This window comes from Fistularia commersonii, chromosome 8 (genome assembly GCF_037954325.1).
Source record: "Fistularia commersonii isolate RoL2024-O1a breed Wild chromosome 8, RoL_Fcom_v1.0, whole genome shotgun sequence".
Taxonomy (NCBI): Eukaryota; Metazoa; Chordata; class Actinopteri; order Syngnathiformes; family Fistulariidae; genus Fistularia; species Fistularia commersonii.
Genome location: NC_141291.1, coordinates 15247955 through 15274188, shown reverse-complemented (window position 1 = coordinate 15274188; position 26234 = coordinate 15247955). Strand labels below are relative to the sequence as shown.

The window sequence follows — 26234 nt, the reverse complement described above, 5'->3', positions numbered from 1 at the left end:
TTAAATTTCATATATCCCTGTATGCAATCTGAATGTTTGTGTTGGTATATTCCTGTGCAGGTGTGCATGTGAATATATGTGCATTGTATAAGCATTTGTCAATCTCTGCATGGTATGCTTTCAAATATGGTAGCTGATTTCAGTGTGCATATTGCAGTGAAAGGTTATGTGGGGGCCGTCACTCCCACAGGTAAAGACAGCAGTCGTCCAAGCCACTTTCTAATCTCTCTTTTATTAGAAGTTAATATCTCGCCTGCTCTTTCTCACTCCACACTCCCACCTGCTTAGAAATGGCCCCGCTCCATCTTTTTTAATTCAATTATATTAGCCATCCTCTCTCTCTGTGTGCCCATAACTCTGCAATGCACATCTCTCCCTCACACTCGGCCTCTCTCTCTCCCTCTCCTCCCATCTCACCCCTCCTTCCTTTGTCCTCAAATGTTCCATTTCTATTCGTAATCCTTGATGGAGGATAGACTTTGGCCAATCAAGGATTTATGCAAGTCTCTCCCCCTTTCTTCTCTTCTCCGCCTTGTTGGCTAAAACATGATGACTAGGAATAGGTGAAAAAGCGAAGGAGATTGGAGGAGAAAAGACCGAGGCGGAGATCAGGACATGTGGGGAGGACCCTCGAGGGTGAAACTTTGATTGCCAAAGTAATATGACTTGATCAGATTGAGATTTTGCTCTCAATAGGGTCTCTACTAATATAAAAGTCCAAAGCTTAAGCACTCATTTGAAATAAAATCACAAATTTGATATTCTTTCTGCTACACTTTCTGCCAAGGTCTCATACTCCCCCATTAGAGAATTAGGATTTCTCATGGCCCACATGGGAACTTTTAATCAACTCTGATGGTGACAGATTTGGAGATATATTAATTATGGAACAATATTATGGAGTTCTCAAAGTCAGTGCTGTAAGGACCTTGCAGTGTTAGAGAAATTTCGATGTCGAGCTCTTTAACCAGCCGCATCACTGATAAAGGCTGTATTAGTCATTTTTTATAGCCCTTTTCTCACACAGGTCACTATCACATGTAGGGTCTGTCACTGGGCTAGAAATCACACACTGTTACCTGAAATGTACAAGTGAAACAGCAGACACCTAGATTTTAAATCTTTGTTTTTTCTTCTTTTATAACAGTATTTCTTTTTGCATCTTTTACCACAGCAAGGCTTTGACAAATAGCAGAATTATAGCTCATAGACTCATTCAATACAAAGTAAACAAACACATGAAACCCTGATAAATCAATTGAATCATTGTAAATGAAGATGTTTACAATGATAAGGTAAGCTATGGCTTGCTTTTCTGCCTCACAAGTGCGTTAGACTTAAGCCCTACTTCTTCATTGTGCATCCTGATTCATTAAATCAATAATTTAATGGTGGCAGTACTTTACATGAAAAATGCTCCCAGAGTATATGAAAAGACACTTGATTTTGTTTTTACTACATATTGCATTATTTGTTAACCCTAAAGCAATGCTCTGTTTAAAAAAAAATCACAGATAATAAATTGCTATTTCACTTCTTGAACTTTCATACCTTTTTTTTATATCAAATACTTCAGCTTTTGTACAGACTGGAAACTTTCAATTTATGATTTGGAAAAGGCTTGCTTGACCCCTTGTGATGAAAATACTTGCAACACTGTTTACCTGATTATACTCTCAGTTTGCTCATCTACTGCTACTAATACTGCTACTCAGGCTACTTACTTTCTCTTTCCCCATAATATCTTTTGGAAGAATCCATTTATTAGACCTATAAAAAGTACATCACTAAAACACATTTCCCCCATATTCTCCAAATCAGCTGAGGTCAATCTGACTTCAGCTGATAATTCTAAGTATTTCTAAAATAGCTGAGATTATACATTTTTATAATTTGATATTAACAAATGGAAGATTTAACTTTTGTGCAATACATAGCGATTACTTTATTGAAACAGAACATTATGCTTTGCAGGTTGATTTCAATCTTTCTATTTAGTGTTTTTTTTAATCTTTGTTAATTTAATTTTTGTCCCAAATCAACAGCTCTGAACCAATTTAAGAGTGGGTCACCATGTGAAAATAAGTATGAAAAATTAATATTTTAAAAACAACTGAAGATATGCTGGCTATAATGTATTTGTATTTGCGTGTCTTGGGTGGCCACCTTGGTCATTTAATAAAGCAATTTAAATTGGCTAATACATAAAGGCATTTGGGTTAGTAAAGGAATCTCAGTTAAAAGCGCACTCGCAGTCAAGTTCATAATTTGAGGAGTTCAGTTGTTAATTTAAGTTCCTTTTTCATTTTCTCTCAAATGACTCTCACATAATTAAGTCTTCCCCTTGCATTTATAGCAGACATACAACGTAACAACATTGGTTATATATGACAAAATTGTTACCACTGATTGATGATGTGGAAAAAAAAGCTTTATAAAGCTCATATTTGGATTATGAGCAAGATGAGTATTTTTTTTTATTATCATACAATAGTCTTATTCTAAAGGTAGCCACAGCATAAACTAACCTTTTTTGGCTCGATCTTTGGCATGGGATATTTTTCTGCTCACAAGTGAAGCAATACTAAAAAAAAATAAGTATCTAAACAGCAAAAAAAAAAAAAATGTAAAAAGAAGCAAATAAGGGTGGCGCATTTCATTGATAATGGTGAAAAATTAGGCAAAAAGAAAAATACAAGGAATATGCCTCCTCACGCTATTTGATCTTTATGTCAATGTGTGCATGTATGCATGTGTGTGTGGGTGTGTTCGTGCATGCATGTGCGTATGCATGCTTGCCAGATAAAAGAGTGAGACCCACATGTGAGGCACCTGGACTAGGATATGGTTCATTTGCAAGCCACACAGGACTCTCTTAAGAGAACCCTGGCTATGAAGGAGAAACACACACAACAGTCGGTTCAAGAAAACACACAGCTCAAAGACTGCCTGCTTGCACTGCAGAGCAAAGTAAGTACTCACACACTCACACACACACATTTTCATACACACGCACACACACTCGCATACACACATGCACATAAGCTTTTCTTAAATAAGGAACAGATTTGGGCAACATTCTCTGAATCAAATCCAGTCAGGTACATCTGGGAATTCTCATTTTTTACTTCCTTCACAGTTAATCATCTCTTCTTCTTCCCCTCCTCTTCTGCCTTCCTCTTTCCATAGTTAATAACTCATTGCCACCTTTTTTTCCTCCACTGAGATTTTGCTCATTGTACAATAAGGAACCATGTTCATATAAATATCACTTAGCCTAGAGACGGACTGAAAATATGGGAGGGGTCCGATCTTGTTTTGTTTCTCTCTTTTGTCCATTGATTGTTTTAATCCCAATGATTACTTTCTTGGTTTTTCTCCTTTCTTGTCTCTGTCCAGTCTGGCCCCCGCCTGAATGAGAATCTTTGGTAATGAATGGGAACATTAAGAGTCATACGCATGATGAATGGAATGGCCTTTAGCTTTCTCTCACCAACCTTTCTTTGTCTGTCGTATGATCCTCTGCCTCCCTCTGTCACCATCACACAGCACTTGTTCCTCTCCTTTTCCTCCTTCGCTTGCCCCTCGAGGTATGTCAAAGTGGCACGAGATAGTGACTTGTTTTAGGCCTAAATTAACCCACTTACTCTGTCCTTGACCAAACCAAGTCATCTATCTGCCCCGAGTCTTTTAATGATCCAGGTGCCCACCGTAAATTAACCATAAAATCGTGGTCGTCACTTTACACAGCAAGTGTGTTCAACCCCCTCTCATTTTTCAACGCTTTTACTTCTGATAGACATTTTGAGACTATCCCAACTGACCTCATATACATATTTGGGAAATGGTAACAGTTTGAATGTAATAATTTCAAGCCTTTTGTCAAAAAATTGTTCTTTCTTGTAGGCTTTTTTCTTGCTGTTTGTGTGTGGTAGTTGTGATGGGCAGGAAATGTTCCCAAGTTTCATCAGTGTTGTGTGTTTACACTATATTTAAGGGATTGATTCACTCAGTTATTAAAAACTGAACTTGCAGCACAAGAAATAAGCCTTTGTATTGTTTTGTCAGGCCCTGAGATTTCTGCGCCCACCTCATTACCGAAGGGATGAAAGGAATTTTGTCGAGTGATGCTAACAGTAATGAAAAATTATAGACATTTTAATAGCAACATTTCCTTTCAAAAACAAACTTTTGAATGGCAGACAGAGCAACTTGTCATCTATCATGGAACAGAATGTCTGAAGAACATGGTGGATTAAAAAGAATTACTGGCCCATCATTGCGAAAACTAAATACATTATTTAGTATATTATTATCATCATTAATATTCTTATATTATGATGTATACATATTAATATAAATATCAATATATATTGATATTTATGGCATGTATATTACTATTTATACTATACATATTATATTATATTATATATATATTATATATATATTAATTCTTTATTTTTATTTTTATTCCCTTTGTCTGTATGACTGTGTGTGCAACATAGATCTGTGTTTCCAAATTGTTTTTTGGGGAAATTGATCTATGAGTATTATTTGAGATCACAAATATTTTAAAGGCCAACGCGAAATAGAAACTTAAAGATCCTTGTCAGAAAACATCACTGTGTCCTAATGTTACTTTTTGAAAAGAGATAAAAATAGATTTATATACTCTGGATTTTCTATGACAGAGTTTGCATTTTAATGGGACAATGATTCCCACTCTCAATTAAAAGCCTGTCAGGTAAACTTATTAGTAAGTATTTCAGGATTTCCTCATACCCTTGTATTGTGAGTAATATTTTTGTCAAGATTTGCTGTTTAATACCCATGTTGTTATTTTACAGTTAAAATTAATTCAGGAAGACGAGAAGCTTATGTTTGTGCAGTATAGGTCACAGGCCTCTTGTATAGGATGTCAAATATTCCAACCAATTAAAAGCTGTAAATCTCTGAACCTGTCATGTCCTTGTTTGTTTATTTTTTAGATTATTTTTTCTAAATGTTGGAATTCTTTTATCATTCAGCAATTTAAATCATGACAAAGCCATTCAACTGGAACAGCAGAAAAGCAGCCTTGGCAGGGGAATGGCTCCAAGCATGTCTTCAGTACACCATCACATCAACACTGCACTAAATTGAGAAAGACATGCAATAAGGTTTTTGCTAACAGTGATCGGATCATATGTTCAAGATTAAGTAACGGGGATCATCACTGATTTTTTTAACATTAATATGAAGCAGATTAAAGTAAACTGTGATATTATTAAGATAATCTCTGAGAGTCCGCACCTACTTTATGGTGAGTTCACCTGCTGAAAACAGCTAATCAGCTTGAGTGATGCGTTTATCCGAATGCTCTTACTGCAAACCAGTTTGATAACTCTCTCCATGGAAATGACAACTATAACGTTGTTCTCTAAGTAGCCCCTGAATTAAAGTTTGCTTTTAACACTAGAAGAAAACTAACATTATACTCTTGTTTAACTGCATATGGTGTGGGGAAAAGAACCAGGGTCCTTCTTGCTGTATGGTTGAAACACTAACCACTGCGCCACCATCTCTGCAACCAGGAGCTCTCCATAGTTATTTGGAATCTTTGAGAATCCTTGGATGAGAATTGAAATGTCCTGAAGGGGCCAAACAAGTCCAGTTAATACCACAAGAGTGGATAATAAGCACCATGACCTAGATGACTGAGAATCCTCTTAGATATTAATCTGAATATGTTGCAGAAATTCTAATGGCACTGATAATTTTATTTCAGGAAAAAAATCTCTCTTTGTCTCTTTCTCCCTCTCTCTCTCTCTCTCTCTCTCTCTTCTACTCTCTTTCATGTCATTATGTCTGTCCGTCTGTTTCTCTCTCTCCCTGTTTTGTATGTGCGCGTGTGCATGCATGTGTGTGTGTGTGTGTTTTTTAAGCTTCCCGCTGTAACTAACCAATCTACCCGCATACTATAATGTGCTGTGTTGCCGGGTCTCAGCAAATTAATGTGTCAGAGTCAACTAGATGTGTGGTTCTCAAAATGTTCTCTGATGGTTTGAAGCCTCTGGCCTGTCTCACCAAGGTCAGATCCGAGGCAGATTCTATATTTTGTTACTATGTTGTTTGGCTGTAGTGGTGTGGACCAACATCTGACTGTACAACACTGGATCAAACAGATTTTGATTTATCATTACCTTGGCTACCTTTTGTGACGTTATACAGATATATAGGTAGATACATTCCTTCTTTATTAAAAATCTCTGAGACTATCAAAAGTCTCAGACTGAAATATGAGAAGGAAAAAAAAAACATATTTCCACACATCTCAAATAGATGTCAGTAACCTCATGATTTTGGTTCAAAATGTTGTAGCACCCTTGCTTTAAACATAGGCATGTTGAAAGATATCACAATATACTTGTTGAGAAATTTAGTTGTGTTTGTACTGGCTCGCTGTGGTAAAAGAAGAAAGACAGAGAAAAAAAAACACCTCTATGAAACAGTTAAGGTTTAACTTATCACACACTGGCCTGAGCAAACTGTGACAATTGAGGAACCCAGACTGATAAGAAGGATCAATAATAAAAGTGACATCTATGAAAACTCACAAATTCTATCCCTAAGCGCAGCTCAAATATTATGAGTGACATATCAATGTATTAATAATCTAAGTGTTTTTCTGTGATGGTGTTGACTTTAAATTGGAAGCACTGTATCAGTAGACACAATAGCTTTGCTTAAAATCTGGAGAAGGAAAATAATAGGAAAGAAATGCTGTGTTTTCCATGGACCCATATGAATCAAAGTATATAGTTTTTCCTGTGTGATGTGGAGCCAACTGAAAAAAAGAAAGACAGCAACTTGGTGCAAGTCTTGCCCCAAGGTTGGAGAAGCACCAGTCTAAGTTCTTGGACTTTATGATTTGTTGACTTGCAGTTTTATTGGTCCACAGTCAAAGCAGTAACTGCAGGGTTCCCCAGTCTGTCACAATGCCTTTATGATGTTCCTTTTCACTGCTATGGAGACAGAGCACAGGCAAACATCCCTAAATTATACTTTCATCTCTGACTTGTTGTAGCTGTAATGGTTGACTCATTCTTCTTCTGTGCTTCAGCTCATTTGCATCAGTCTGAACAGCTGTCTGTGTTTCCTGCCCTTCTCTCAGTTGTTGTTGGGAGTTCAAACCATAGACAAGACATACTGAACTTGTTCTCTCATCTCTTCCCATGTCTTCATCTACTTCTGCTCATCTCAGTTACAGACAAGTGAGCGCATGGTTACTGACATTAGTGAGGCTCTGAAACAGGCCAATACCAGTCTGAATACATCGAAGCAGTGTAGGCAGCAGAACGAGGAGCAGTCAAATCATCAACAAAGAGGTGGAGCATCTGCAGAAAGATCTACTCTATATCGTCACACCACTGAACAAAAAGGGTAATTACGTCATTCTCACTACCTTAGCTCTTCTTCGTCTGCTTTTGGCTTTTCCCTTCAGGGGTCGCCACAGCAAATCAACCCTCTCCATCTAACCCTATATCTGTATCGTCGTCTCTCACACCAACTAACATCATATCTTCTCTCACTACGTCCATAAATCTTCTCTTTGGTCTTCCTCTAGACCTCCTCCCTGGCAGCTCCAATTCCAGCATGCGTCTGCCAATATATTCACTATCCCTCCTCTGTACATAACCGAACCATTTCAGTCTGGCTTCTCTGACCTCTCTAAAACATCTAACATGTGCTGTTCCTCCGATAGACTTATTCCTGATCCTATCCATCCTGGTCACGCCCAAAGAGAACCTGAGCATCTTCATCTCTGCGACCTCTAGCTCTGCCTCCTGTCTTTTCGTCATTGTAACTGTTTCTAGTCCATACAGCATAGCTGGACTCACCACTGTCTTGTACACCTTTCCTTTCATTCTGGCCGATAGTCTTCTATCTCAGAGTACCCCTGACACTTTTTTCTAGATTTTCCTCAAACTGTTCTCTGCTCTCACTACTGATCACAATATCATCTGCGAACATCATGGTCCATGGAGATTCCTGTTTAACCTCATCTGTCAGCCTGTCCATCACCACTGCAAACAAGAAGGGACTCAGAGCTGATCCCTGATGGAGTCCCACCTCCACCTTGAACTTGTCTGTTACTCCTACAGCACACCTCGCCACTGTCTTACAGTTAGCATACCGGTACATGTCCTGCACCAGTATAACATACTTCTTTGTCCTCTTGATGTTCCTTGTCACCAGAGTCATCCTACAAACTACCATCCTATGCTGTTTGGCTACACTCTTGCCTACAATTACTTTGCAGTCACTGATCTCTTTCAGGTTACCTCATCTATACAAGATGTAGTCTAACTGCATGCTCCTACCTCCACTCCTATAAGTTACCCTATATTCCTCTGCCAATATTCTGCATCACTTCATCTAACTCATTCCACAACTTCTCCTTCTCCTCAAACTCACATCCCACCTGAAGGACAAAGCCACTAACAACATTGAGCATCACGCCTTCAGTTTCTAGTTTCAGACTCATTAGTGTATTTGACATTCTTTTCACCTCCAGAACATTCCTAATATACTCCTCCTTTAGGATAACTCCTACTCAATTTCTCTTCTTGTCAGTACAATGATAGGACAACTTAAAGCCTGCTCCTAAGCTTCTGCCTTACTATCTTTCCACCTGGTCTCCTGGGCGCAGAGTATATCCACCTTCCTGCTCAGCGTCATGTCGACCAACTCTACCTTTTCCTGTCATAGTCCCGACATTCAAAGTCCCTACCCACAGTCCCAGACTCTTGCCTTTCCTCTTCTCTTTGCTTCCAAACACGCCTTCCTCCTCCCCTTCTTTGATTTACAGTAGCCCAGTTTCCTTGGGTACCCTGTAGGTCATCAGTATCAATGGCGATAGTTGTTGACCCGGGTCTCGACTGATCTGTTATTCGATTATTAGGTTTCATCCACATGTTTTGTTTTGGCAAAAGTTTTACGTTGGATGCCCTTCCTGACACAGCCTTCTGCATTTATCCAGGCTTGGGACCGGCTCAGGAAGACACTGTGACAAGTGCTTCTCTCATCCCTGTTGTTGTCATGTAATGTTGACATTGATATTTTTCAGCGAGGTCACTAACTTGCAAGGTTACCTTTATTTCAGCACAGACTGGACACTGAGCGAAATAACAGTCAAACTATTAAATAGAAATACGCAATTTCTACAGAATGGAGATGAAATATAATATTCTCTTTAATGTAATGCATTGTCTTTTCTGACAATGTGGCTGATAAGAGGGTCGTGCAGGTGAGGCGACTCATTTAAATATTCAATTTTCAAATGTGATATTCACTGTGACAGGTATTGTCTGTTTCTACAATGGTGCTGATAATAAGGTTTTAGATAATGGGTAATTGGATGTTCTGATATTTAGAGCTTTATGGAAAACACACTTTTGATGATGATGGATTTTTTTTTCTCCCCTGGCCATTGCTATAGTAAAACTCAGAAATAACATTTGCTGCAGTGGCTTTTTTGTAAGCACTGACCCTTTTTTATGATACTGTCTACTACAACCATATGTTTGGCCCTTAATGTTTTATATCTAGCTTTCCATTAAGGCCTAGGCCATCTGTGAATTTCAAGTGCTTTAATTTGTCAAAAAAAGGAAGTGACACACAAGTTTCCAAACTTTCCCACTTGAAACCTCTTCACTGACAATCCTTATTTTCACAAAATGTTTGAGGTCATGGTTAAGGTCAGTCATCAACAGTCAAGTTTTGTGAAATCTAAAAAAAGGGCATACACTCAGTTGCTCACTCTTTAGGAGAGAAAATGGCCTTTGGTAAAATAAAAAATTTTAATTTCAAATTTTAGAGCATATGTTTGACCTCTTGTGATTCACTGTGGAGGACTGAATGTTAAGTCAGTTGTCATTCCTCAAGTAGGAAATAAAACACCATTTGCATTTCATTCCTTAAGTCTTGCCGGATAACTCATTATCAAATAGGTAACAAAGTGGGATGGTTTAATTTTGCTCAAGTGCACCTGCACCCACATGCGTGACCTTGTCTCTTCATTTGAATGTGGATATTTGCTGAGCATTTTTGCGTGCATATTCTGCTGAAGCTTCCAGAAGTCAGGAATAGTACCCCACATCCCCCAACCCTGGAAGAGATGACACACAAATGTTGGCATTGTGAGATGGTTTCCAACAAATTTAAGATTCTAGCTTACATATAATCATACAAGGAGACAACTAGAGTTAAATTTAAGAGGTATGAAAAATTTGCTCTCATTGCTTGGATTTATCATACTTAAGAGTGAAGTAAAAAATAAATGAATCCGTTTTAAAGTGTTTTTGATATGAATATCTCAAATGCAATAATCATTTTTCACTTTATTTATTTTAAGACTATATTTGCATTTAATTAATGTGAAATTAATCTTGTGGGAATATGCCTTATGGTTGAGACATTTTATTTCACTATGTATTTTAGCAACAGCTTTATGTACTAGTGTCCTTTGGGGCTCATACGGGCAAGTCTCTGGGACCTTTTAAGGAAGTATCGGGGCTAGAAAAGTTTGGGAAAACCTGATGTACCATATGAGTGGGAACGTGTCCTTCATGTTTGGAGTGGTGAAGTTTGGGAATGGACCGTTACTCTTTGTCCATGGCTCCGGTTTCTGCCCCACATCTGGTCCTGCTTTATGCAGAAAAGTGCTGTTTCTCTGATCTATTACAAGCTCTCTCTCACACATCCACACACGCACAGCCCTGCATTCACTTATGTCCACTTCACTCCATCACTGCATGGACAGTGGTTGCAGTGTGAGAGAAATTCATTGTAAGTATTTTCCTTCACAGTTCTACATGTCCTAACATTAGAACAGCTGAACAAATACTGTCAGCACTCTCTTCTTCATCTGAAGAAGTGCTCTTCTGATTCACTCTCACACCTTTTTTCCCCCACCCTCTCACTTGGACTTGATGTCTCTGAAATAATGTTTGTCTCTCTGTACTGATTGAGCACATTTATTTTGATTCTTTTTTTTTCTGGGGGAAGCTGCAGGGATCTACTAACTGACAGGCAGCAGAGGACAGAAGAAGTTGCCTGGCTTTGTTTGCGTGTCTTAGAAACATTTTCACATGCCTTTGGAAGAGTTTTACACATCTTGGAAACATTTGCACCATAGAAAGTTTACACAATCTCACATACATGTAGAGCAAAAAGGACAAAAAGATCATTTAATATTCAATTAGACTACATTTACATAAATGATACATATTTCTTGGTATTGAAATTTGGGTGGTAGAAAATATTTAATCTCCTTGGAAAAAAACAATATATATATATATATATATATATATATATATATATTGAGGGTGATTTCTGTACATGTCAACCCATCATTTCCAAATAGAAAAAGCATGTGAGTTCAATTTCTTTTGTTCATGTGTGTCATTTGTTTAAATTGCTTTTAATTCTTGGTAGTGGATCTATCTGGCATTTAATAATCAGCACAAAGCATGTACAGGTGGCTTTAATTTTCACCCATTAAGACAACTTTTTTGTTATCATTTGCAAAAGCAAAACACCCAACTATATTATGTGGGCCTCCGTGAGGTCTTTCTTTATTTTCTTTCCAAATCTCCTTTTTTCAGGAACTTTCGGGAACGAATAGGAACTTCTTTGAGCTTGTCTTTTAAACTTAATGCCATTATTGAAAATGAAAAATACAAATATTTCCTGAGGGCTGTGTTGTCCATTCAAAGAAAACCGGTTTGGGCACAATGCTAATGTATTACCTGTACAGTTACCAGTATTATGATTAAATGCTGGTTTTCGGTTCTGTTATGTTGTGTCGGAATTTTTGTTGGGTCATTTATTTTCAACTCAATGTATATTCAGTATTATGAGATATTAATAAGATTATGAGAGTAAAAATACAATGTGATTTGTGGCCCAGCAGTTTTAGTTGTTGTCAGCCCATGTCATTCTATGTCAACAGAAGTTGAGCCACAGGGACATTAAATGGTTCAAAGTATTCAATCATAGTTCTTCTTTCAAGAACGATGGCTACAATGCTTGAGATACGTATTGTTTGAAAATGGACTAGAGTCTCTGGGGGAGGGAGAAAGCAAACAATAATCAAAGGACACTGAAGGAACGGTACAGTGGGAACTAAACAGTATTGTGAAAGGTTGTTGAAGCCTTCAAGGTTGGATTGGACAAACATTGGTCCTGCTCACAAAGCCTTACAACTATCATCTTACTGATTTCTTTCTCTCTCTGCCTTCTCTCTTGATCTCACTTATTGCTCATTTCTTTTCGTGCCTTGCCACTTTTCTCTTTCATCCCCCCCGTCATCATCCCCAAGCCACAACTGTACAAATATTATTTCACCTCCTCCTGTCGTCCTCTACCCCCTTTTTTCTTCCTCTCTTTATCTTGTCATTGCCTGTCAGTAGGGATTCTATCCGCACTCAGTGTTGTGTGCGTGCATATGTGCGAACACATTGAGACTTGAGATACACTTAAGAGCTCATTGATTTAAAAATACCTCCGATATTGGAGGTCCCCTCCTGCCGATTCGTTCAGGAGCTTATCGCACACATAGACATCCACGCAGAGATATGCATAAACCAAAGCTCTACTCCAAAGTTTCTCCTTCAACTTTGTGATTGACCTAGTTAGCGTGTCATTTTGACAAGTTGTCTGTTTTGACACGACATCCTCCGGTGTTTATCAACATCCATTCTGCCTATCACAGGCTCACATTGGGAATACACACACACACACACACACACACACACACACACACACACACACACACACACACACACACACACACACACACACACACACACACACACACACACACACACAAACACAAAAAGATATACCGAGCTAAGATTAAACACTGGCAAGGAATGACTGTTGTATTTGCAATGGATAGGTGGAATGAGCTGTGCTAGATTAAGAAGAAAAGCTCTGGTCAGGCAACAGGCTTCTATTCACTCTGAACCCTGTAGATTATTACACACTGCATTATTTTTACTGCATCAAGTTTGTGTGTTTACATCATCACTCATTTGTAATTTAGGGAGCATATTTTTTGTCAGTGTATACTTTTTTTTTTTCTTTTTTTTTTTTTTTTATCCCTTCTCCCCTTGACGTAACTCAGGTTTAGTGTGTTTAGCAAGCCTGGTTGCTGACAGCCAAAGGTGAAAGGTGAAAGAGCCAAGTTAACTCCATCAATCCCTCTGGACAGTTACAAATGAGCCCTCCACTCCAGTCACAACAATCCCAGGATCACACAACTCCGAATAAAGGTGGAGGGAGATGGAGAGAGAGAAAGAGGGTGAGAGAGAAAGAAAAATGACTCAGTTTATAATAGAATGTAGGTAAAAACTGAAAATGTTTGCCCTTTTGATCAAACATGTATTTCCAAAGTACACTAATTCAACAAGAAGACATTTCTTTTTCTTCACATTTATATACATAGGATTTTTTTTTCTTTTTTCTGAACATTTAGACTGAAATATATTAATGGATCACTAGATGCCCAATGTTCAGTAGAGAAATTAAATATGCTCTGCTTTTTGGAGTTGGGCAAATTATCTTCTATATTTGAAACAACAAAATATCAGCAGCATTGTTCATACGTGGTTTGATGCCAAGTCATTTGACTTAGCCTTAATGACGGGACACCTTTACAAAAGCAGACACTTATAACTCGGATAAGGAGTAAAATCAATAACATTTCTGAGCAAACATGAGGAATCACACATAAAAGCCTGTGGACAAACACACACACTGAGACGGACAGACAGTGTAGAGCTCAGGTGGTTAAGTATGTTGAGTCAACAAGGAAAAATACTGACGGACATAAGTTTATACAAAGCAAACTATAATGGAGGAGTAGCCTTAGTGTCAATGCCTATCCATCTGCCAACATCACAATAAAACAGCTATCTTTTAACCAGAGTATTTCCCTTAAAAGAAGAAATGCATTTTTTTTGCCCCAGAGACCAAAAAAATTAAACTGTAGAAACAAACAAAGACCATCTTCATCTGGAAATTAAAGCGATGTACAGTACTTTAAAATTAAAGATAAAGTGTCTTTGAAGTGTATTTATTTTTTGTTTGCCGGATCAAAAGCAGGGAAGCAAAGAAGTATGCTCTTGTCGGGGAGGTCTCTGAGAAATAAAGAAATAGAAATAAAGAATTACACTGATGGCCAGAAAAATTTTATATCTGGCTTTATTACTTTTAATGCTCTTCATTCATGTTGATAAAATTTCCTTTTTTTCCTTCATCATCTATGGATTTCATCATATATTAGAGTCAAAACTGAAATGACTGGATAATGTTATTGAAGTGGGGGGTTTTAATCATTCGATTATTACATTTAACAAAATTTGTTTTGTTTTTACGATTTTGTCTTTAACTTCATATTAGCAGACTGATTTTACACCTTTTTCTATTGCATATCAGATATAACTTATTCACATAGGTTGCTGCTGAAAAGAGAAGGGTTTAGAGAGAATATGTGAGAAAATGTATGACCTGAGAGCTCAGTTGGAGAACCTGGACTTGAGAGAAACAGGAGGGGAGCTAACTCTGAGCCATGAGAAACTGCACACCTCAAAGCTAGTGGTCATGTCTGTTTTTGTGTGTGTGTGTGTGTCTGTGTGTGTCTGTGTGTACATGCGTAGGTGCGTGCGTGCGTGTGAGTTTATTGATATGTTATACAACCAAGTACTACAATTTATCAGCATAACAGGTAAAGTTTCAACATATATAATTGATCTGGATTTCCTGTGTGTTCAGGTGCGGAGCAGAGATCGCCTAATTTTGCAGTTGAGAGCTCAGATTAAAAAAAACGACTTGATGTATCAAGGGACACACAGACAGGTGCTGGTCTCAGCTTTTATTAATTTTTTATTCTGTATTTTTTCCAATTGCTCATATTTCTTTGTGCATGATACAGCAATGACGGGATTTCAGTAATTTTAAAGAATTTAAAACTGATATTTAATCCCTATTGCTTGCAGTGCCGTAGTGTGACAAGCAGACAAAATGTATTTTGTTGCATTTTCAGTGTTTTTTTTTTCAGTTTTGCATTACAGTAAGTTTTAATTTAAATCAAATATTATATGGAAGGGTCTTTGGTCTTCAACCCGTGTTTGTTTTTCATGTTTTACCAATTGCCTTAGTGTTTCCTACAGTTATTCTTCCTGCCAGTGCCCCTCTTTACACCCTCTTTCACCTGAGGGAAGTACCCATCCCAACTGCACTCTCCCACTGCAGGGATACTTAGAAGAATTAGAGCAATGGGAGGCTCACAGCGGTTCCTCAAAAGTTGGAGCCGAGGAAATGGGAATTGTTACTCATTCATGTCAGCCCTGTCCACATATCCCCATCTGCTGTGAGATTAAAGTTAGAACTATCTGACTAAAGACTGATTCCATCACTTTTTCTATTTTCTTTTTTTGATGCCCCCTCACCGTAATTTCTGTGTATATGGTTTTTCACTGTAGGCTGAAGTAAGTCTTGAACTATTTCATCTATCCTCTTTTCAGTTGTCCTTTTCATCCTTTTTTTCAGGTTGTGACACTGGAGGAGGGGATCAAAGGTTACCAGAGGGAGGCCAGTCAGTTTAGTAAAAATGTGGATAATATGGAGTACCTTAAAAAACAGAGGAAAGAAAAGCAACAATCATGGGAGAAACAACCTAGTTGTCAAAAACAGGTAGGTTTATCTTCCAAACATTACATAGTCACAGAGGAAACTTATTTTTTATGTGTTTGGTTGTCAATCATGTGTGTCATGATGCTACGGCAAAGCTATGTACTTTTGTAATGCAATGAAAACCATAAAAAGGAAAATCAGATTCACTTTAGCTCCAGTGCATGAGATCTATAGTAAATCAGACCAGACAGTCAAGTAGTTGTAGTTTCCTGCCAGGTCTAATAACCCTACTGCAGACAAGTTTTACTTTGCAGTCAGTTTTAAAATATTTCCCCATTTATTAGACCAGTCATGTGACAGCCACAAATGCTCCAAAAACAGGCCAGATGACAATCATCAGGTCATGCAGGTCAAAGCGATGTGTCTTCCATCATATTTAATGAGGGATGTTTGTTTCCCACAAGCACAAGCTCCTGATTATGGTCACAAGAAAGCCATGGTGTTCCCATTAAGCCTTGTTATGAGCCCTTTCATCCAATGACAGAAAGAAATGTTAAATCCACTATTAGTGTGTAGATTGTTAGACAGTGGATACATTATAGAGACAAAATACTGCAACAGGGAGACAGCAAGGACTAAAATGGGAAAAGCTGTTGTATCATGCCACTCTTTGTACAGTGCATGCGAGTGAGAGAGAGAAAAAGAGAGGTATAATTTGTGGTACTAGTCTTAGTTACAAGTTTACCCGAATGGTCTGAGTCAGTGATGTAGCAGTCACTATAAACAAATATACACCTATGAAAGCTATGAAAACAAAGGTAGACAAGTAAGAGTTTCTTTTCTTTTCTTTTCTTTTCTTTTCTTTTCTTTTCTTTTCTTTTCTTTTCTTTTCTTTTCTTTTCTTTTCTTTTCTTTTCTTTTCTTTTCTTTTCTTTTCTTTTCTTTTCTTTTCTTTTCTTTTCTTCTCCTCTACATGAACAAGTTTCCTGCTGAGTCATGCTACCATCCACAGAATCATGGTCTTGTATGGGCCAAGCAAATCCATGGTTAAACCAAGCTGCGGTATACCACTGAAATCTAACTAGTTAGGTGTCATTAGTTGTAAACCGTCATGTTCTCATCCAGATTACAGCAGGATTAACGTGGATGAACTCAAGATGAGTGTTAGGGGGGGTTTAACTTCCTCAACCTCTCCTCTTGAAAGTTGAGCTATGGTAGGATTCCTTGTGTAACACCAGGATTAAGCCCGGTTTCACTTCCTGGGTTCCCCTTTTATCATGGCAAAGGTTACTATATTAGTTTTGTTTTTCATTTTTTGGCAATAACGTATCCTTAAATTGCCTTTAATGTATTTTGATATATTGTAACCATTTTATTTTTAAAGCACAAATATTTTCTATTAGGTTAGATTACATTGAACTTTAAGTAAGGATACAGAGTAACGAAATGCAATAAGTGTCTCATCAGAAGTGCAAAAAGCAGAAGTGCATATGGACAGAATGTGCATAGAATAGAATATGTACAGCATAGAATATGAGAATGTATATGGACATATGTACAGAATGTGCAAAGAATATTATGTACCATATCAGTAAATAAATAATAGTGAGATAATTATTCTACAAAATAACAAAACGGAGAATAAATGTTTTTTGTGGTTACATGCCTACTACATGTGACTGAATTTTCCTTCAGGCTAAAGAGTTTGAAGGGACCCTTAACCAGCAGAAGGTGGAGATGGTAATCCCTTATCAGCAGCTAAAGAGATCCAGGCAAGAGCTGCAAGAGGCCTCTTTGGACATCCAGGTGCTGAAAGACACCCTAGCCCTTTTTAAAAAAAAGTACACAGCTGCAATAGAAAAGTTGCATAAGATGCAAGGGCAGATAAAAATTTTGGAGGAGGAACTATGTTATTCACAACAACAGGTAAATATGTAGTGCAATCAACAGTGCTTTAATTGGATTTAATTATCATTTTCTCCTAATAGATCCATTACTTTATGCTTATTTGAGATGCACATCACCGTATGATTCTGCCTTTGCCTTAATCATTCCTTTTCCTGTTCATTTGTAGCTAAGAGAGTCCCAGTTAGCATCTCATGCAGTGAGGGAAGAGCTTGCAGAGCTGAAGCTGTGGTACCGTGAAAAAGCTGGCCAATATGAAAGCTCGCAGGAGGCCCTGGACCAGTTAACCGATGAGTTCCAGGCCAATCAAATTCTACTGACCGAGACCCAGGAGCAAACTGAGCATTTTAAAAGCCTGGTGTGTACACTGCGGGAGGAAGTGAATACACTCAAGCAGGTCAGACAACCATTTCCATTTTATCTTATAAGCAGTGTCCTGTCATCTGTCTTGTGCAGATATGTAATTTCTTCCCTTCATGATTAACAGACAGATCATGAGTTTTTTTTGTTTTGTTTTTTTTTAGTGTGATCATTTTGACTTTGAGTGTAATGTCAAATTTGCATCCTTGTGTCCCTGCCCATGTGCATATCCCAGGGCTCCCAACCTTCATAAATGCAAGTGCCCAGCTGTGTGCGTGTGTGCGCGTGTGCGCGTGTGTGCGCGTGCGTGTGTGTGTGTGTGTGTGTGTGTGTGTGTGTGTGTGTGTGTGTGTGTGTGTGTGTGTGTGTGTGCGCGTGTGTACAAGTGTGCACATGGACACTGGCGTGTGTCACTTAATCTTTTCTCCTCTTTCTTTCTGTTTTATATTTACTACATCAGGCAACAAATGAATCATCTTTATTATGGAGAAATTTAATTTGGATGAACTTAACTGCTGCCGCCAAGGTCAGACGGGAAGAATGTCATTTTAATCCAATCAACTTTAATCTGTTGGTTATAAAAGAGTTAGGCTGTTGAAGAATGGCTGGATCACAGGCCCTTTATTATACTGGCTAATGACTTTGATTGTGAGGCGCCTATCAAGAGGTTAGGAGTTTGTATGGAGCCTCACTTCCTGCTGATTCTCTACCTCTTTCCAGCTAACCCTGAGATCAGTGTTTACAAGAAAATCTAAAAGCAGGAATAACTGAATATGTGTTTACAACCGCATATATGAATATTAAATCAATGTTAATATTGTTCACATTTTCGTGAAACATAAATAGAAACAGGAAGTTAGTGCTGCAACCGTAGTATCTCTGTTAATATATATTAAAATGAATCCATGAAGGCAAAAGAAAAATGTTGTCGTTTTTATGAGGTTTATAAGGTCTGCTTTAAATGCAATGACTCTGGAACAAGGTCTTCCTAGAAGGGTTTCAGTTGTTAATATTATGTTAATTATGTTAAAATACAACATTCTTGTTTGAAACGTCAAGGCTACATCTTTTGTTTGTTACGAATAATCTTTCTCTTTAATAACACACGGTTACCGCTTGTAGAAACCCCGAATAAAATAAATTTAATCGGCCTCATTATTTTACCTTTTTAAAGATTTCTTCATTTTATTTTTCATGTAATTTTTTTTTGACCAGCTTATTATTTAGGATGGATAATTTTTTTTTTTTTTTTTTGGCGGTTTAATTGAAATAAAAAATGATTAATAGCTGCGAGGTACTGTTTTTGTTATGACAACTGTTAGTATTACAACCCCCCACTGAGATTAAATTAGCCTGTCAATAACAAAATAACTGATGTCATATTTTAATTCATTATTGAATGATGAAACACTAAAATTCAACTATTTGCTGGCTCCATTTACTGTGACTTCTCACTGGACAGTTTGATAAAACATTTGATAAACAGTAGCATTAAATTGGTGTACTATAACCAATCTAGATTTATCTCCAGCTACATTAATGAATCTCTAGAAAGTCAAGTTCAAACAAGACCTAAAGCTTAATCAACTGAAGCATTCGTATTCAGACGAGAAGTATCTCAGCCAGCTTGACAAAGACATCATCTTCAGAAGATAAGTACAAAATTACATCAAGTTTCACACAGTGATCAACTTCTTTAGGTTATCAACAGTGCTTTCTTCCTCTTGCTGCTGTTGTTGCTGTTGTTATTGTTGTTGTTGGTATAGTACATATTGCCTTATTACAAGTTAGGCATAGACAACAATCCCCAAAGTCTACTTTTCAATGTGCCAGGTCACGGGTTAAATGTCTTACAGAGTGCACAGATGTTATTCTTCAGATGAAATCGGAGCTGGAGAGACAGTAATAACCAGTTTTTTCAGGTTTTGTCCTTGTCTGTCTGTTCAGGTCCCATCCATCTTCCTTCTGTACTTCACTTGCTGTCTTCCTTAACTTTATGTTGCATGGAACATTGAACAAAATCCAATTAACTGTCTTTTTCTTTTCTTTTTCATTTAATTCAAATGTTATGTTTTATTTTTTTGTGTTTGGTTGTAATTGCTGTATGCTTATACTGCAATACAGACTAGCAAGTCAATAGTATCCCCCGCTCCCTCAAGAAGAAAAGGTGAATCCAAAGCAAAGTCAAGTTGTGTCCTACTGTGCACACTTGAACAGTCATGGGCTGCTTGAAGAAGATGTGGCATACCTGAGAAAGAAAATTACACGTTTAGAGATGGAGCTGGCAAACCCCCAAAAGCTATGGATGTATCTGCTGACCTGTCCTCTAATGTAATGATAGCCGTATTACCTGACCCTTTTCATTTTAACTTTACTGTTTAACTCAGCCGGATCCAGATCCATCCGCCTTCAGTATTGCCCCTGAATGCATCTCAAACCAATAACAGAAGCAACAAATTAAATTCAACTTCCCAAAGAGGAGTACTCAAACTCAAACAACACACCCACACTCATGTGATTGTCCCGTGATTGCCTCGCAGAAACAAATTGCCTCACCATTAATTAAAGCACCAAATGGTGCCAAGGCTGGTGAAATTGACTCCAATTAAGAGCTCAATGGGACACTAAATATTCAAATTAAGCAAAGTGGTGCCTGTAGCCTGGCAGAGTGCCAGCATTTCTGGCACAGATCATGTTTGTGTGTGTGTGTGTGTGTGTGTGTGTGTGTGAGTGAGTGTGTGTGTGTGTGTGTGTGTGTGTGTGTGTGTGTGTGTGTGTGTGTGTGTGTGTGTGTGTGTGTGTGTGTGTGTGTGTGTGTGTGTGTGCGCGTGCGCACGGCCATGCATGTGCGCATTCTCTTGAATGTGTAGGTGGTATGGGAAACATTTTAGTTAACACATTAATTATTGCGTCTTCTGGCACATACAAGTGATACAGATAGATCATGTTCACACACACATACACTCTTACGAAAGGAAGAGTATATTATTCTCTTGCTGTCAGGTCTTGCCAATTCATTCAGCTTGTGGAGCTTCACATAATGAGTTTGTGCCTTGTAATGACACATATATTGATGGCTACATCATCATTTGCACCATGCATTATGCATATAGTCATGATCAGTCTTTACCATTATTCATAAATACATAATTATGCAAGAGCCCAAGCCATTTACATGCATGGCCCATCTTATGTATTCGAGTTCATTTGGAAAACACAAGCAAGTATGTCATGGCATGTTGGAGGAACAAGTCTACCCCTGGACATGCACAAACTAAGTTTTGTTTGTACCCAGAATGTCCTATAATTACCCTGGATCTGATATTCGATTTAAACAATGAAAAAAATTCAAACTCCCCAATGAACATACCTAATAGTTCCTCTTAGACCAATTATCAAATGGTCTTCCACGTATAAAGTGACATAAATATCTAACTTAATGCTAAGATACTAAGAGAACACGAGAAAATATTAAAGACTATATGCTACTTTCAAATCCTATCAAAAGTACAACAAACTCATCATTATTCTTAAAATAAAAAGTTTTACGTGCTTGTCACCTTTTAGAGAAAATGTACCATTTAGGCTCTTGAATACTAATGCAAAAGCAGATTTAAGTGTCAAGACCTGACAACTTATAAAGTATGGAGATATAATTATTTCTGCTTTTGTGAAATAGAGGGGAATCAGAATGAATTCCTTTACACCTTATCAATAGCCTAATGCATACAATGTTGTGTGTGAAACTGCTGTCACATGTTTTTGAGATATTTCCTCAGTCAAATGCCCTCTTTAAAAAATACACTTTTTATTTTGTGCCTCTCTTGATTAAAGAAGAAAAGAAAGCACACTCAATATAGATACGGACACCATGTAGTTCATTTGATATGAAATAATTTCATGAACACTGTATGAACATGCCCATAAGCACCCCACACAGAACTCTGTTTACCTTGACTCATCTTCACACTTCAGGTCCCTGCGTCGTTCCAGAGGCAGTTAGAGGAGGATGTTAAAGAGGCTGCAAAGAGGAGCAGGGAGATGGATGTTCAGAAAGTGGAGGTGCACAGACTTCAGGAGGAGTTACACAAAGAGGAGGTGAAGATGATGAGTGTCCTCAGAGAGAGAGAGAACCTGAGCAGTCACATGGGGCACCTGAGCTGTGAGCTGAAGGAGCTACGCAGCAAGTGCCAGCTGACAGGTAGCAATCACTCACTGTGTTCATCCGTTCCCTCCTTTATTCATCTGCCTGTCTCTTTTGGTCAACAAATAAACGGATAAATAAACATCAAATAAACATCAAACTCATCAAATAATAATTTTTTTTTTTCCTCTGTTTAATGTCGAACAGGAGGACATTCACGTAGAGGTGAAATAGCATACAACAAAAATATCCAAACATGATTACAGGCGTCACTATTTATTTTTGGATAAAACTGGCATTTCACAGTTAATGAGGATTTTGCAGCTGTGCAACTGAATTGAGTGGTGCACAAGCAAATCATTACCATGGTTTTCGGTGGGTTGGTGGTGGAGGTTTACTCTTTGAACCACTAGTTGCCAATTTTTTGTTTGCTCAATGGAAGTTTTCAGCCAAACCAGCTGCATGCTAAAGGAGCTATATAGTCATTTGTGTCTTTTGTAGCAGGACCATGCATGCCGATGTTCGCTCTATCAGTTAGCTCAAATTAGCCAGCGGTGGCACGACAATGTGTTGATATGGTTGCCAGTTGTCCACACGCAGAGCTACTCAGATATACACACACTCTCAGTGGATAGGGGTTTGATTTAATGGCGCAATGCTTTAGCTGTATGGTAATGATCTGGTTTTTGTGTATGTGCGTTCACACGGCAGTGGCCTTTGTAGTAGCGTGTCAGTGCAGGAATGGTGAAAGCTGGGTTTCTCTGGGCACAGAAATGTCTCATTAAGAATTAACGTACACGTCTACGGTCACGCCAGGCAAACACCTCACACACACGCAGCCATTTTTCCCCAACTCCCACTGCTTTAATTAGCACATACACACTGGCTGTCTGAGGTACAAATACACACACACACGTGCACATACGCACACAATCACCTATTGTCCGCAGAGAGATGAATCTGAGGTCTCTCTCTGTGGCAGACAGACGCTGGCTCGCTCTGTGAACACTGCTCATTAACAAGATGGAGACAGAGGGACAACACTGTGTAGCTTGGCCTTTGTCTGTGATCAAAACGCACACCCCCAACTCTACGTTGCACACAAAACCCCATATTATTTGGCTTTTACTTTCAGCAAATACAGTCCAGCAATGCAGAGCCTATTGTAATGACTTAAGAAGAATAAAGATGCATTATTATAACAAAGGGTACATTGTTTACCTGGATATAGCAGTGGCCTGAATAGACTGGGTGAAGAGTCAGCTTGAGAAATGACTGTCTTGAACAAAAGATCTTTTCATGAAAATGAAGCCCTTGCAAAGGGTCTTTCTTTATTGTAAAATTGATGCTTTTAGTGATGTTTTTTTTTTTTTTTTTTTTTGTCTTTGTGTTGTTGTTTTGTTTATGCTGTGAATAATTATAGCAGTTCTGCATGATAATGATGTTTTACATTCGATATGAATAACCGGAAATTGTGTTTATGGATGTATGTGTTGTGGATGTATGAGAAAAGGTATGAAATAATGAAAAAAAAAATCTTATTGGACAATGCTCTGTGCCCAAGTGGTTACAGACACATCTAAGTGATTCAAATTTTTCCTATACTCGTTAGATTAAAGAAATCAGTGAAAGACCACTTTGTAAAACATTTGACATGTAAGAGTCATGAATCCAGCATGTAAAGATGCGCTTGGATTTCAGGATAAGATCAGCCAAGACCAGTGTAATAGATGATAGCAACACTTGTTCCAATTTTTACTCCCAAATCATGAAATTGTCACATCTAAATTTCAACTGCCGTCAGGTAAATGGAAACTGGCATCTGGATACCAAACCTTAGTCCTATTCGATACATTTGTCTCTAAAATGTTATAGAAGAAATTGAGTGTCCAGATTGAGTGAAAGTTATGAAAGCCGTGCAACGGGGAGTGGAGGGATGAGTAAGGAACAGGGAAGTGTCACAGATATGAGATTGAATGATCTGACGGCAGCTGGATTCAAAAACACTGTGTCAAGAGAGGATAACGTGATTGGAAAAAAAAGTCCTTAAACTTTACAAATGACAGTATGTGTCATGTTTCATTTGACAGCAGGCGGATTCACTGAGATTCTCTGTTCCGTGGATATCCACTTTCAGAATGTATGTCAGCGCTTGAGTTATATAAGGCACAAATGCGTGTATATACAGTAGAAAATGTAGCACATCATATGTATATCTTATTAGACGTAAACACTTAATTGGAGTGCGATAGAATTACTGGATTCAAAAAGAAAAGCCTTTTATTTGACATCATTTTTGGAACTTTTGCCCATGACTAGATAATACCGTACACGGGGGTGCATGTTATAAGTGAAAACTTCGTAAGAGCTGTATCATAGGAAAAGTTATGATTTATTGTAACTGCATTTCTATTTTGTTAACAAAAATATGGCCTCACCAACCACTGCTACCAACACAGGGGCCAACTTATTTTTGAAATTCTTTATTTTCATGGCATTCTTGATGCTCTCATCTAACATCTTAAATAAGATGCACTGTAAAGTTCGCTGTAATGTGAATTAAATGCGCATATGTTGTTTGATAACTGTATAAACAAAAACACAATGTCCATATTTCCACACTTCCCCTACAACAGAAATGTGATATTGCCTCCCCTCTGTGCTGCTGATGTGTATCTGCCTAAAGATGATGAAATCATTATTGTGCGCATATGTGTGTGCGCAAAATCATGTGAATGTGTGTGCGTGTGTGTGTGTGTGTGTGTGTCTACCCAATCTGGATCCCCGGAGCACACGTGCACAGGCCTCTCTCCTCCAATTCACCTCTATTACTAGCTATAATCCCATTTCACACTCTATCGATCCCAAAAACTGTTGTTCACCGGAACCAGCAGCAAACACTGGCATTTCTCCCCATCACTTCACCACCATTGTTCTTTATTACACAAAGAAGCCCCCCTTTGTCTCAGAGCAAACGCAGCCCTACCGAAATATGAATTATAAATGTATGGCTAATAAAAGAGAAGGGAGGGAAAGTAAGAGAGAGATGGGGTGAGAGATAGAGATAGAGAGAAGTGGTTGGTAGAAACATCAGAGAAAATGACTCCTTTACAAGAGTCTATTGATCAGTTTCTATCAAAGGGGGATGTCAGACATGAGATTACCTGGCAGTTTGAGCATTAGGTGCCGTGTGTTATAGCCCCGGGCCCTTGTACCGCTGCCAGAGGATTGTAAATAAAGCGGAGAGGAGAGAGCAAGAGGGGAGTGCGTTGGGGTGTGAGTTTCAGACTTTTCGTGCGCGTATGTGTTAGTTTGTCTTTGTAAGTGTTCACTGTTGTGTGCACACATTTTTCCTTTTTTTCTTCTTGTGGTGTATTTGTGTGCATAACGGTGTGCGGCTGTGTGCCTACACCTATTGGCTTATACCCAAAAGCAGTGTTGCAAGCCCCTGAAACTTCAGAAAGAGAGAGAAAGAGTTTTGGGAGGCTTTGGGATGTCTCACGGGAGCACCTTAGCCCACTACGAATCCCGCAACAAAGCCAAAGGAAGCCCCTATGAAGCCTTATGAATCTTTTATGAGGGCCAGGCAGGGCCCAGCCCAGCCCCAACCACTGATTCAGGGTTAGCTGGGTTTTTATCCCTCTCATGTTAAAGGTGAGCTCCGAGAGTTGGGTAATTTGACCGCAGATCTCTGATTATAGACCGATGCTGTATGATGAGCTTTGAAGCTCATATGAAGGTGTTTCGAGGGAGTTTTAGGGAGACTTAGATTATGGACTAATGTCATACTTTAAGTTGTGAAGCCAGTATAAAAGGGTCAAGAAAGTGAGACCCGGGATCTTAAATAGCGGAATAATGTCATGAAGCCACTAAAAACAGGTTGTAAAAGACACTGCACCTCTGACTTCAGGATACTAACAAGTGTGGAGAAATCCTGAATCCTGGTGGGACCTCGTTTAAGGTGGAAAATTGTAGTAGCATTTGGTCATCAATCCCCAAGATAACCTTACCTGTTTCTACCTGTTTGTCTAACGTAAACACCTGTGCACACATGTGTGTCTGTGTTTATGTGTGTGTGTGTGTGTGTGTGTGTGTGTGTGTGTGTATGTCTGTGTGTCTGAATGTCTGCTTGTGTGTGTGTGTG

General features: G+C 38.4%; 1 protein-coding gene across 1 annotated transcript in view; it reads left to right on the top strand.

Annotated features, from left to right (window-relative positions):
- The first annotated feature begins 2806 nt into the window (after positions 1-2806).
- LOC147232089 (uncharacterized) overlaps positions 2807-26234 on the top strand; it is a 53813-nt gene continuing 30385 nt past the window's right edge. The window contains 9 exon segments of the mRNA XM_086151639.1: positions 2807-2970; positions 14821-14910; positions 17377-17607; positions 17756-17983; positions 19498-19559; positions 19738-19848; positions 20131-20277; positions 20589-20640; positions 21922-22147. Coding sequence (XP_086007765.1) covers positions 2845-2970; positions 14821-14910; positions 17377-17607; positions 17756-17983; positions 19498-19559; positions 19738-19848; positions 20131-20277; positions 20589-20640; positions 21922-22147 — 1273 coding nt within the window. The 5' untranslated portion in view covers positions 2807-2844.